The sequence below is a fragment of the Diadema setosum genome, chromosome 10 (assembly GCF_964275005.1).
Source record: "Diadema setosum chromosome 10, eeDiaSeto1, whole genome shotgun sequence".
NCBI lineage: Eukaryota > Metazoa > Echinodermata > Echinoidea > Diadematoida > Diadematidae > Diadema > Diadema setosum.
This window is the reverse complement of record NC_092694.1, coordinates 17,419,243-17,432,785: the sequence shown is the minus strand read 5'-3', so window position 1 is coordinate 17,432,785 and position 13,543 is coordinate 17,419,243. Positions and strand designations below refer to the sequence as shown.

The following is a 13,543-nucleotide window of genomic DNA, read 5'->3' as shown; positions in this document are numbered from 1 at the left end:
GAATCTCAAGAATTTAATTTTTCTTTTCATCGGACTCTTTCACGTTTTGATAACTCTTTGAATACATCTAAGCTCATCAGGAATATTTAGTAAAAATTATGTCCTGACTTTTTAGACTATAAACCTGGTTACGGGCACATTCAATGACGTCACTTCAGATGCTAGGAACAGAGGCCAGGGACTGCAGAATGTGATCGGAAACGTACTAGTAATAAAGCACAGACTGAGCTATAGATGATGTCTTTGTTCCCGCTTTCAATTAAATCTCGTCCAAACAAAGATCTTGATTCTCAAAAACAAAAGCAGAAATAGCTCTTACTTAGATTCTTTGTGTATAGTGAGGTTCAATCTTGGTCAGTGATCAGGGAGGTGGCCCCACCTCCCTGGACTGATCGAGCGTAAGGGCTATTACAGCTATGTAGAATTACCAATGAGCTAATTCGAACAGCTCCTTGCTGGTATTTTATATATTCTAAATCTATTTATTTCCGGATTCAAGCATTAAAAAAAGAGTAACACAAAGAGCAGAGTGAAAACAAGCAAATAAACAAGCAAATCTTGAGATATAGCACATACAGAGACAGTACATAAAAGAGATCAAGAGATCATGTATACATGGATACGGCAGCGAGGACACCGCTGTTCTTCCATTGGGTCCCGAGAGTATTGATGCAGTCGAATATAATGTTCATATGAATAATCAACTAATTCAATAAAATAAATGCATAAAATGAATCGTAAAAATCCAGTATGAAATACACTGGATCTAAATTGAACAATTATAAAAAGTGAGGCCATGTTTTTTTTTTTCTAAAAGAAAATAAACTATCACTATCAGACAACTTTGATTCAAAAGGAAGACAATTACATTGGAAAGCACCTCTATAAGATAAAAGTTCTTTTTGCAATAATCCGTATTGGGTTTTGGTAAAAATGATTTTCCGTGGGACCTAAGCGAATAGTGATGTTGGTTGTATTTGAACAAATTTTGTAAATGAGGAGGGGCCAATTCATTATAATTGCTTAATATACCATGGTGGCAGTAATATGTATCATGGACCTATATTATACTAATGCCACACTCAACGCTTTTAACTATTGCAGTCCCACCCTGCAAACCAAGGAAGCAATACAGTGCGTATCAAAAAAAAAAAAGAAGAAAAAAAATATAATCCATCTTTGGAGGGCTACTTTTTCTTAATTGTCAGCCATGGAGAGTACAATCTTGGTTGTGAGGAAAGAGGAACTCTTCCTCTTTCCATTGGTATCTAATTATGTCGACAAGACTAGTATCATGCATGACTGAGCACATGACACAACAATGACAAAAATGTCCCTTTTCCATGGCCTTCATGGCAACAGAAAGATACTGGAGATCGAGCATTAAAATATTTCCTCTGTGATACACGATGTATAGGCTCCTTGTAATTCTAGGCCTATATATACCCATAGGACCATTATACAAATTCCTCGATATGCCCAGGGAGGTGGAAAGAGACTTTCCACCTCCCTGATAGGCCCTATCTCCATGCATGGAAGAAATGCAGCAGGTATAGGGGTGGGATTATCTCTTTCGAGAGTGACAGTATTGTTGTCGTTAAAGTTTAACTTTGTTATTGCTCTGACTTGTTGTTTTGCAAACATGAGCGAATAATCAGACAACAGACATTGTCAGGAGGTATGATGGTTTCATCTTCCTGTTCATTATCAGCCGCGTTTTACATTGTGATCATCAGCTTGGTAAGTAACGGGCCTTCCTTTCCAATAAGTTGTAATCAACACGGATGTCCCGAAACTAATTGATAACAAAATAGGGGTTATACGGAAATATCAATTCTTAGTTGGTGTATACAGTTTGAGATGCCGTTGGTAAGATGTGTCTCGCGATACGGGCATTTTTCTTGTTTGTCTACTTTTCTCAGTCTGTTTTTATTTTATTATAGTCTTTTTTTTTTAATACGGTGGGATTATAGGCCTCGATTGTTTGGAATCTATAATTGAGGGGGGGGGGGGTGTAATCACGCGAATCCAATTGCAATAACAAAGCTCGCCGCTTTCCACTGTTATTTATAGACAGTGTATCATTATTATGTATAGGCCTATACTATTTGCTGTGTAAGTCAGTGGACTGTGAATGTTGGAAACTATACAAAAATCATCATTGTTTAGATATTTTCTTTCTTTGAGGTATTTATCGGGGAACATCGAATAATATATAGGTATATGTCCTTCACATCGTAGTGCTGTGTCTCGGACCGCAGGGGAATCGTTAGTTTCTATCTCAGGAATTTAACTTCTAAATGTATTGAAATTGACAGAAACAAGTCTTGTTCTAATCATTTTTTGAGGCACATTAATGTACTTGGTTATTGAAGAACTCTCTGCATTACACTCTAAGAAAAATAGGTTGTACTAGTTCAACTTTGCACCCTTTGGTCACACTGTGTAGGCTGTGGTTGCTCCCCGTGTGACACGTGAAAGGTGCAAAGTTGCACCTGTAAGATGCTCCCACTGCATGTGACACTGTCAGGTCAGTCACACTGAAAGTAAACCAAACCCAAAGAGCAATTTGGACTGAGTGAAAGCAGCAGCATTTAGAACACATCAGTGAAAGTTTGAGGAAAATCGGACAATCGATGCAAAATATTATGAATTTTTAAATTTTTGGTGTTGGAACCGCTGGATGAGGAGACTATTGGAGGTTATGACGTCAAGTGGGGGCAACAATATAAAGAAAATATAAAGGGAGTTCCACCAAAAATTTTTTGTTTTCTATATAGCATTAATCAATGAGCACTTGACTAACCGCTTTCATAAAGCAGGGGGAATAGCGATGGATCGCTACCCTTAGCACATGTCAGTATCAAGTCGATGGAATGTGTAATTTTGATGAAAAATGATTTTTTTTTTGTGTGTGGAATTCCCTTTATATTTTCTTTATATTGTTGTCCACACATTCGTCATGTCCTCGGTCTCCTCATCCATCGGTTCCAACACCAAAACTTAAAAAAATTCCTAACTTTTGAATTGATTGTCCGATTTTCCTCAAACTTTCACTGATGTGCTCTTATTAATGTTGCTGCTTTCACTCAGTCTACATTTCTGTTTGGGTTTTGCATGGTTTCCTTTAAACCTCTGTACAAATTCAAGACATTCTTTTCTTAGAGTGTGTTCGCGTTGTTTGTGATCATTGTATTGAAGCTATTAAGCATAAGTGCCCAGAGATCTTCTTATACACGGCATAGGGGTTGATGTTCGTGAAGAACGCATTCCACATTCTATACATTTTGTCAACAAGTTAGTGACCTGCATGAATCTGAGTGCATAAAAAAAAAATCAACAACAAGAACTGACAAACAAAAACACTTGTTATGTGTGACTGTTTTCCTTGACCGTCTCGGTCATTTACATGGAGATCGATACCATGTTATCCCTCGTACAAAAGTATTGGTGGCTTGTACGTGAGCACTCAAAAAGAAGTCGTAACCAATGTTGTCACCAGCACCTGCTGCATACACCGTGTTTTTTATGCACCGCAACCTGTAAAGGATACGCCCTGTGGGGGCCTCCTCCGTGAAATACCAAGGCTGCGTGATTGTCTTCCAGTCGATCGATATCGCGATGACAAAGGCTGGTGAGACGTGCTGGACGATTATCTTTTACCCTGTGGCCTGTGACTGCATGGGCTTTGTTGTGGACAGATTGTCTGCTGTACAAAAAAACTAGGTCAGGTATGAGACCTATAGAAGAGTGACAACAGTGTGAAGTACTGACCTATACTGATTGCTGTACCGCTAATAGGGCCTATAGACCTAATAATAATAGGCCCTATATTATAGTCCAATGTTGCATTGTAAGTGTGTGTGTGGGGGGGGGGGTGATACAAGGATTTTGATTTTTTTTTCTTCTTTTTTTTTCGCGATTAAGGCCCTGCTCAGTACGGGCATTGACAGGATATTAAGTTCGGTTTTGGCACGTTAACACCTGTTTGTCGAGGAGAAGTTATGACATGATGTCAATCAGTGACATAGGCCTACAACAATGTCTTTCTGTTACCATAGTAACCGAGCAGTGTCAACAATTTCTTACCGCGCCTTAAAATCCCGAAAGACATCATGCGAGCAATCACAGAATCCGACAAGACAGGCATGAATGATCGACACTCCAGCTACAGCTTGAGATGCGACGGCCGTGTATTTACCCAATACTACTAGAGTAAATAATGGTGTGCCAAATAATCGGTGGAATGACACAGGTAATTCTAGTGGATCCATCAGCACCCCGATGTTGAATGTAATCAAAACTGGGCCCCAAAGCATAATTTCAGAATTACACAAAACTCAATAGCATATATATATATATAACCAATTAGCAATAACAGACACTTCCGGGTGAGCCTGAGACATTTTAACTGTTGCCATGGTAACTTTTTTTTTTTAAAGACGTACTAGTATGTTCAGGATAATGATACCATTGCATGTTCATGTCTCTGAAACTCACAGGTCAGGTAAATGAGGTCAAACTAACATTGCACCTTCCTGTCATTTTTGGAGACAATGTCATTATTTGATTGAGGAAAATTGAAATTGTGTTGGGCAGAGCGCCCCCTATGTGGCAACTGAGTGGTCGCACTATTGAAGCAGCTCCCTGATTGAAGCGAGAAGTATGTTCAACACTGACCTCGATTTTGAAGTGATCCCTGGGGTCACTCCAAATTTAGTGAAAATAAAAATTTTAACTCAAAATTCACTCCAATTTCACTCTAAATTCACTCTTTTCTGTTATTCACTCTTTCAAGAGAGAACATTTTCACTCGTAGATTTTTTTTTTTTTTTTTCAGAGAGTTATTTTTCTGCACGGGGTGTTTTCTCCGTCTGCGAACAGACTGCTCCCCGCGCCGGTAGTCGTAACTGTTTCATTGTAAATTATTATTTTTTTTTCTGTTTTTGAAAAAAAAAAAAAAAACCCGCTCGAATATGAAATCATTTATAAAGACAACCTTGCTTGACGAGCATTTAAACAGCAGCAGCAGCAACAACAACAACAACAACAACAACAACATAGCAGCGACAATTAACAACAAAAACCGTTTACTAACCACACAGTGTAGCAACATGTAGTTTTATCGGGATCACTTCTGCATTTCGTATTACACACAGATCGCGTTTTCCGAGTTCCCCGTCGAAAGTCTATTTTTTTTTTTTTTTTTAAATTTATAGCAATTTCATCTTAGGTCATAGTGTGTATTCCGGCTAGTGACTCTCCAGTCCATGAATTCTGTTCTGCTTTTCATCAACATCAGTTGGTATTTATTTTTTGGTAAAATTGGTGTATATCGATGGTAAAAGAGCATGTATAAATAAACATGATACACATCACTATGCACACGAGCAGGTATACACTGTAATCATAGTATGTACACACCAACTTTTCTTTTTCTCACATAAATAAAAAAAAAAACTTTTCTTTTTCTCTAGTGGCCCGTTGGGGCCATTAAAATCTTTAAATCTAAAATTTTGGTGGCCAAAACACAAGTAAGGAAAATTGCAGTGGCCCGAGATGAGAGGAAACATCAATCGGGCCATGAAAAGATAGGCTTTTCGTTGATGGCTAGACATCATTTTTTTTATTATTATTATTGTTATTTTGTGTTTGTGTGTGTGTGTGTGTAGGGGCACAAATCATTGCTAGGTGCCCATACACGCGGATGGGATTGCCCGAGGTCGTAGCAGCAGAAGAGTAACATAATAATCAGAATAAGGAGATCATAGCTGAGGTGTCTTTTTACATTTCAATCAAACATAATTGAATACCTGCGTATAAGAAAGACCGAGGTCCACTAAAACCAATTTTGAGGAAAAAAAAGTCCTATATATTTTTTTATTAGTGAGATATAGGAATGTTATTGGCCCAGCATAACTGAGTTGCAAAATGTTGTAATGAATATCCATTATTTGCATTATACTTTCCACAGCATATCTCCAAAGATGGTGCAACTGAACGGTGGACTTCGGCCGTTTTAATAGTCAAGTGCGTGTAACTGCTCTCAATGAATACTTGTGGGAATTTCCTATATCGTTTTTGAATGCTTTTCTAGAAGAGAAACGTGGAAACTTATTAAGGGACTATGGAATACAAAATAATGCGTATTCATTTGTGCTGATTCAAAATACCCGCAAGATAACTGTTCATGTTGCCAATAAATGAACATCTGAATACGTGTCATATAATTATTTCATCACAATAAAAACATTCTTCTATAAGTTTTTCTTCACGCTTAAAGAATAATAATATAACTTGCGTGCAATGGCGTCTATACAATGGTCATGGCAGAAGAGAGGTGAACGAGGCAAAACAAAAATCAAAATGAAAACTGCATGCAACTTTTAGCAGAATTTCCTTGTGTTCAGTATACAACTGCATCACTGTGTATACAGAGTGGAATGGCAGATCATTATAATTAATATTTACGTGCATACTATGAAAAATATTATGCAGGAATGGCTGTGGGCTATCTCAAAGCTTCGTTCGAAAGTGGTTCGATGAGTTCTTATTTCAGTAAGGTGATACCCCAATAGTGTTAATGGCAATAGTCCCATCTGTACAAGATACTTTTTATGTCCTCCACTTCCTGGCAGAACATAATTGCGAGAGATTTCTGCACGTTAGCAATCACCGTTTCCCTAGTGATAGAACTGACCTTTCTTCCAGTCAACCAAGCGATTTTTTCCCCATTAGCGGAGTTGTTGCAAGTAGTGTGTGCCATATCAGCTAGTGGTTGAGCAGAAAGTGTTTAAAAAAATGACATGACCGCGTGGTCTAAATTGCATTCACCTTTATGGTTTCTTCGATCATGTCTTGATGACGCAGTATAGAGCATGGGAGTCTTCAGGTAAAACCACCTATTGTAATATTGTACAGACCTTCATCAAGTGTTTGTGCTATTTTAAGCTTGCCGGGTAGTGGCAGGTTTCAGAATTGTAGTCAAAGCAAAGAGGACTGGTGGTCAGCAGTGCAAACATGGAGACACACTGTTGACATACGGGGAACCTTTTTTCTGACGTGATTTGTTTCGTGACTACAATGTGTATACGGCCGTCGGTCACCGTCGATATGTAGCGTTGTGCCAAGACGCTGAGATTTGTTGATATTAGACATAGTTGCGTCCATCATCAAAGCCAGAAAAGATTTTGTTTGGATGGCCTCAAACAACTTTAATTAAATATGAGTCAACATTATGGCCAGGAGTCAAGTAACATGCTTTCGTTATCTCTGATGGGTCATTTCGATATGACAAATTTCGTCAATGTAACAAGACAAACAACATTGATTATTTCATTAACACTTCAAGCGTAAATTTAATGACATGCCCATGAAATCAAGAATTTTCAAAACACTCTTCATTCATGAAGTTCTTTATACATAATCATTGCCGTGACTTTTCATACTTTTCATGCTGTTATCATTCAAATACCCCGAAGATTGTATAATCATCAACTTGCGTTTGTCCTCGTAATATCGATGAAGATAGGGAAAAACCATTATTTGCACCAAAAAGTAACATGGCAGTGTTTTCTGTCCCACCTATACTTTCACCGTGCAATTTCGAGAGCCAACACAAACGATCTGAAGACGAATACTCACCCCTCGCCCCCACCCCTCCCCCCAAAAAAAACAACAACCAACAAATAAACAAACAAACAAACAAACAAACAATGATGAGCGTGATCGGGGAGCCGGAAACGCAGGATTGTTTTTATAATGTGGATTATAATGCCTCAGCTATAGGCCTATGAAACGCAAGGTACACGCGCATAAAACTCTACTTTAAATAACAACTGTATCAATACATGGCCAGCAGTTACTCGGTCACAAACCATTGGTTGTAGATTCCTATATGAGAGACTCACCTCCAAGGGAATAGGGTCTCTTTTTGCAGAACAGGGTAAATTATACACGCATTTTAAGAAATGTTTACATTTTATGTTTGTCTGGGTTGAATACATCTCAGTTCTTCACAATTTCGCAGTGAGCTTTCAATATGGGCCTAAAATTAAATATTCTATATTAGTAGATAATATGCCTCGGAGATATAGGTGCCTACCTCACTTGGTCAGTCTGCTATTACCCGCGGTTTCGAACCGAAAACGGACCTGAAAACGTCTGCAGCGGACTGGTCCATTTAATTAATGCAAGTGAGGTATATTATTATAGACATGTCTCCTCTGCTCTGCTGCATTGCATCGAACACATTTAGCTGAACTTGGCATAACCTCTGTACTCATTATAAATTGGGTGCACGTCACGAGACCGACACCCACGAGTCATACAGCCCACGAGTCATACAGCTCACAAGTCATACAGCCCATGAGTTCGACACAAAGCTAACAAGGCCCACGAGACTGACCATGTTGTGTCTGTCGAACTCGTGGGCTGTTTCACCTAGTGTCTAACTCATGTGCTTTATTTGCCTAGTATCGAACTCATGGGCTGGGATATGACTCGTGAGCTGTATGACTCAAGGACTCGTGGGTGTCGGTCTAGTGGGATGACCCCATAATTATGGAGGTAATTTTGATCGCAAAATGGGTTAAGCGCTTTCATCATTCAGACATACCAAAATAAACCTTTTCCAATGATACATCACTTGCTACATATTCTTGAAATATGACTAAAGATATGAAATAGTTTCTGTTTATTTTCTTTGTTTTAGCAGGTTTAATAGCAGATAGGTCTACCTCACACTTTCAAGAATGGAGTTAAGTCCTTTTGCGATGAAATTTTTCATATTCATGATTATGGATATAATATATATTGCTGGATACTTAAACTTTAAAGTTCAATAATAGGTTTCCATTTTGGTGGAGGCACGAATATCTAATGAAATACAAAAATGATGTATAACTAGAAACCTTACGCCGAATATTTCTCAAGGTTTTTATTTTCGCGAATATCGCTAGTCGGGTGATATACGCGAATTGAAAAGCACGCGGAAATATTAATTCTCATTCCCGACATAATAAAAGTGACGTGCACGCATATATCTCCATTCAGTACTTTACTCCAAAATTGCGAATTTAACCACTTGCGAAATTGTTGGGAAGTCCCGACTCGCGAAAAATTAAACTAGCTCTATCATATTGCGTATTATCTAACTTCTCTTTTGAAAGAAGAACTTAGATCTAAACATGAATCACAATCAGCACTAACAAGTGCACATTAAAATGAAAACTAATTTGACAGAACTCCGTGTACATTGTTTCTTTGGGGATATGGTACGTATACTTGCACACAACCACACATGTACTGGTAGCTAATGAGTATCTGTGATAAAAGAAATAATATCTCCAAGTACTGAATAACAAAGAGGTCAGACGAGTAATAAACGTTATCCCATCGGAGTGTTTGATGGATGATATGAAAGAGCGGTAAGGGATTCACTTCTAAGAAAGCACGTGCGAATGACTAACACCAGGAGCCTTGACCGACAGGCTGATGACAACACAAACACACCGGTAAAACACAATATTGGTGATCGACTTTTGTTGTGACATTGTTTACGGGGTATCCCCATCACATGCCGACAGCTCTTTGTAGTCCGCGGGTTCATTCACATAGTCAGCAAAACCTACCCGACGGTGAGGGCGACATAACGCAAAATAATCGATGTGATGGTAACGCGCCATAGCGACGAGCCAACAATGTGCTTAGCAACGGTCAGAGGCCAATAATCACCGACCGTCTCCGCCTGCCTTATAATCGTGCGTGTCTGTATACCACGATCTATTCACTCTGACTTGGGCGAGAGAATCACACCACGCTACAACTCTTTCGCAAGATATCTGCAGGTACTGAGACGACTCTGCAATAGTTTCAACCTGTTCTCGCCTTGAGTCAGATTTAGTCATCTCCATAATATACTACTGTTGTCATCATCATCATCGTGTGGTCATAGATATTCGGTCACAACTTCCCGCAGTACTCAAAGTCATCTTCTTAGGTGCATTGGAATATCACAAATTGTCACCCTCCGGGTTGATTCTACTTTGGTAATTTTTTATTCTCACCGGACAAGATGGGTTGCAATGGTTCGAAATCCACGCAGGTCCAGCAGCTTGGTCCAGATGGTGAGGTGATCCCGCGAAAATCGTCGGCGTCGAAGAAGAAGGGCGTCCTGGAAGTCAAACCCAGCACCGACATCGAAACCATGGATAACACCGACTCCAATCCCGACGGCGTCCGAGTCCTGAAGGACACCAAAATGGGATCGCGGGACTCCCTTGGAAGTCACCTCGACAACGACTTGGACAACAAATCTCAGGATCGTCTGGTGTCGTCAGCGACCAGCAAATTCTCCCAGAGGACATTCGACAGCGGGCTCGAGTCCGACTACGCAAACGTCATCACTGAGTACTCACACCCCAACATGGTTGAAGACAGACCATCCACTCCAGGTAAATACATCCTAGCAATATATTATATTTTTAACTGATAAACTCTCTCTCTCTCTCACTCTTTTCCTCTTTATTCCTCTTTCCTATATTGTCTGGTTACAGCGTGAAAAAAAGATATTTCTCTATAATATATGCAGATAGTTCTTTTCTTTCCTTTTATAATCATAGTATTCAAACTGCATTGTGCAATCCATTGTAAATTATTTGCCTCTGATTCAAGATTTAGGATGATTCTAATTTATTTCAATGTCAAACAATATGAAATTGTTTATGGATTGTTATTACAACTTCCATGAATAAACTACTTCCAAATTATTTTGGGAATTCCCTGGATATGTTAAGAGCACTTCCTTGGAAACGTAGTATGTTTTTCTCGCGTGTTCTTGCTTGTTACACCTCGCTTCCCCCACGCGGAGACCCGAGTTGAATATCGATTGCCGGGCGACCGTGTGGTATTTACTCGCAAACAATAGTCCTGCGTTTTCTCTATGGGTCGTCAAAATAGGGTCTCTGTGACGATCGAATCCACTATTCTGTGCATTCGCTCGCCCCAGTGAGCCGGGCCGGACTGTGTGAATGAACACCGGTACATGGCACGTACTGCACGACCCCCGGGTGGTGGGACCGTGTAGTTATGGGCGTGTTGTGACAACGGCTATTGTGTGACGACCGTGTACTCATGCCTTATCTAAAGAGTCCTTCTTTAGTGGTTTTCGACGTGAAAGATATCATGGCAAGAATTATGTTTCTCCATAGGGCATTAAGCGATAGGGATATTTAGGAATTAAAGAGTATTTAATATATGTTTGTTTTGTACAAAATTAGCAAAGTGAGTGATAATCATTTTATTTGTTTTATTTTCTCAGATCTCTGTATCAGTGGGACAAAGTGCGAATCTCGGAAGAGCAGCGGTCGCGACAAGATGAGAAACCAAACCACAGCCGAAATCCTTGGCGAGCTCAAGTCCCAGGGCATCATCAGCACGTCGAACACGGCCCCGCAGCTCGCGCCGAAAAAGGGCGGTACGTCCTTCGACGTCATGATCGCCATCGACTTCGACGAGCTGAAGAAGCCACCGCCACGCCTCGCCAAGCTCAAGAAGAGGAGGAAGAAGAAGAGGGCGGTTACCAAGGAGGAGGTGGACGCCAAGTTGGCCGCGGCGGAAGAGAGGAGGAAAGCTAAGCAGAGCAAACTCCGCGAGAAGCTGGACACCATGAAGAAGGAGGCTCAGGTCCACAAGGTCTCGGAGGAGGCCGAGGATGCCCAGAAGAAGCAGACGGAGGAGAAAATGAACGATAGTCTCAGCCAGGCCGCCAAAAACCGCGAGGCACACTTCCAGGCACTGCGCGAGCGACTGGAGCAGAAGAAGAAGCACGCGGAGAAGGTGCGCCAAGCAAAACTCGCAAGGATGGCCGCCCAAAAGGAGGGGGGAGAAGCGGAGGAGGGAGCGAATGAGAATGAGGAGGTCTCTGCAGTATGAAGTGACTGTATAGGAAGGGCGGAAGTTATCGTCTGCCACTGACTATGACATTTGCTTCAGCAAAACAGCTCGTGCCATTCAGAGAAGTTTGGCGCGTTGTGCCACAAGCCATGCCGAATCTGCTGCCGCTTTTGCCAAATGGGAAGAGAGAACTGACGTTTTGAACAGGGCATTACAAAGACCTACAGACAAGATTCTGGCAAATACCACCATAATGCCATTTTGTGACTAGACCTAAGCAGATTAGGCCAAAAAGAATTTTGTCCCAAACAGTTCCAGCAGTAACATTTAAACCTCTTTCTATTCTGCCAGTTTAAGTACCACCGAACAGTCATGTACTTCGTAAAGAGGCCGGTACTCAAATCGAAGTAAAAGTCCAAGAATAATCTGATTATTCATGGTTCGGTAGTTGCTTTGATTGAGCCAAGACAGGTTGCTTTGTATTGACATAAATCGTGGTCACTTGCTTTTAACGAACCTGTACGGCTCGCCAAATATTTGGTTACTATGCTATCAGCGCAGTGACAAATGCTGATGTTGTGAAGATTAACCAAAGTCCAATCTTCTTCGAGCTGTCAATACCAGAGAGACAAGCAAACATTGTACGCCGCGATTTGAAAACATCATTCCATACAGTCTGATTGGAAAGAATTCATCTACAACGTCCAACTAAATCCGTCCGCAAAATGCTAGCAAGCCCGATGTGGTTATTGTTATATTTGTATTGTTATTTATGATCACGTATTATTATGTGTAGCTGCATGGAGAGCAGGGCTCTCCATGCTCGGAGCACTGGATGCTCAGAAAAAAAAGTATGTTTTTTACTGTCATGATGATTATTGTTTTGTGAAAGTAATGTTAAACTCTGATTCAGATTTGCAGACCATTACAGTAAACAAAAAAAAAAAAAAAAAAGACCAAACAAACAAACACTGCAATGCCGTTTTACCCACCGCTAAGGGAAAGTATTGTATTCTTATAAAAATCAAATTATTCTACAGGTCAGTTTTAAATTTACAACTGCTCTGAAACAAATAACTCTTCCTCAATCAAGATACATCAGTGTTCTTCCATTGATACAATACACTCATCAATATCGATAAGGCGAGAACATGAAAAGGGTAAACATTACCAATGAACTTTCCTGATATCCGTCCATTGATGTCAAACTATTCACTATCTAAATGTTCTGTTCTAGAATTGTGTGAAAATTGTGTGCCATTTTGAAGGAAAATTAGTGAAATATTGTTCTATTTATTGGAAGGTCTATGATGCACTCGTATATTTTTTGTTGTGTATTTTTTTCATGAAGATGTTCACAGTGTGAACAAAGAAATAAACGATGAAATATAAACTTAAAGAAAACGTCCATTGGGTATTTTATTCTCCACCCACATCTCTACCAAGAAATGTGAATGTTTGAATGCTGTCTTGGATATATCTTTAAAAAAAAAAAGAACATAGCGTTCTGCATTTGTCAATGTGTCTGCATGTGGGTAGTGATGTTGGTTGTGAGTGTGTGGGTGCCTGTGTGTGTGTTTTTGTGTGTGCTTGTGTTTGCGTGTACCGAGGACGCAATTGGGATCTGTGGAAACACCACCAACAACAA

At 40.0% G+C, this 13,543-nt stretch overlaps 1 protein-coding gene across 1 annotated transcript; it reads left to right on the top strand.

The window, feature by feature from the left end:
• The first annotated feature begins 9,810 nt into the window (after positions 1-9,810).
• Positions 9,811-12,842, top strand: LOC140234042 (uncharacterized). The gene is made up of 2 exons (XM_072314123.1): positions 9,811-10,454; positions 11,321-12,842. Exons 1-2 carry the CDS (start codon positions 10,076-10,078, stop codon positions 11,932-11,934), a joined length of 993 nt encoding a protein of 330 aa, XP_072170224.1. The 5' UTR covers positions 9,811-10,075; the 3' UTR covers positions 11,935-12,842.
• The last annotated feature ends 701 nt before the right edge of the window (positions 12,843-13,543 follow it).

Bases quoted from the DNA above. Each gene is read 5' to 3' on its own strand.
- LOC140234042 (XM_072314123.1), top strand. From the start codon at position 10,076: ATGGGTTGCAATGGTTCGAAATCCACGCAGGTCCAGCAGCTTGGTCCA. The intron at 10,455-11,320 runs GTAAATACATCC...TTATTTTCTCAG, and splicing joins AGACAGACCATCCACTCCAG to ATCTCTGTATCAGTGGGACA.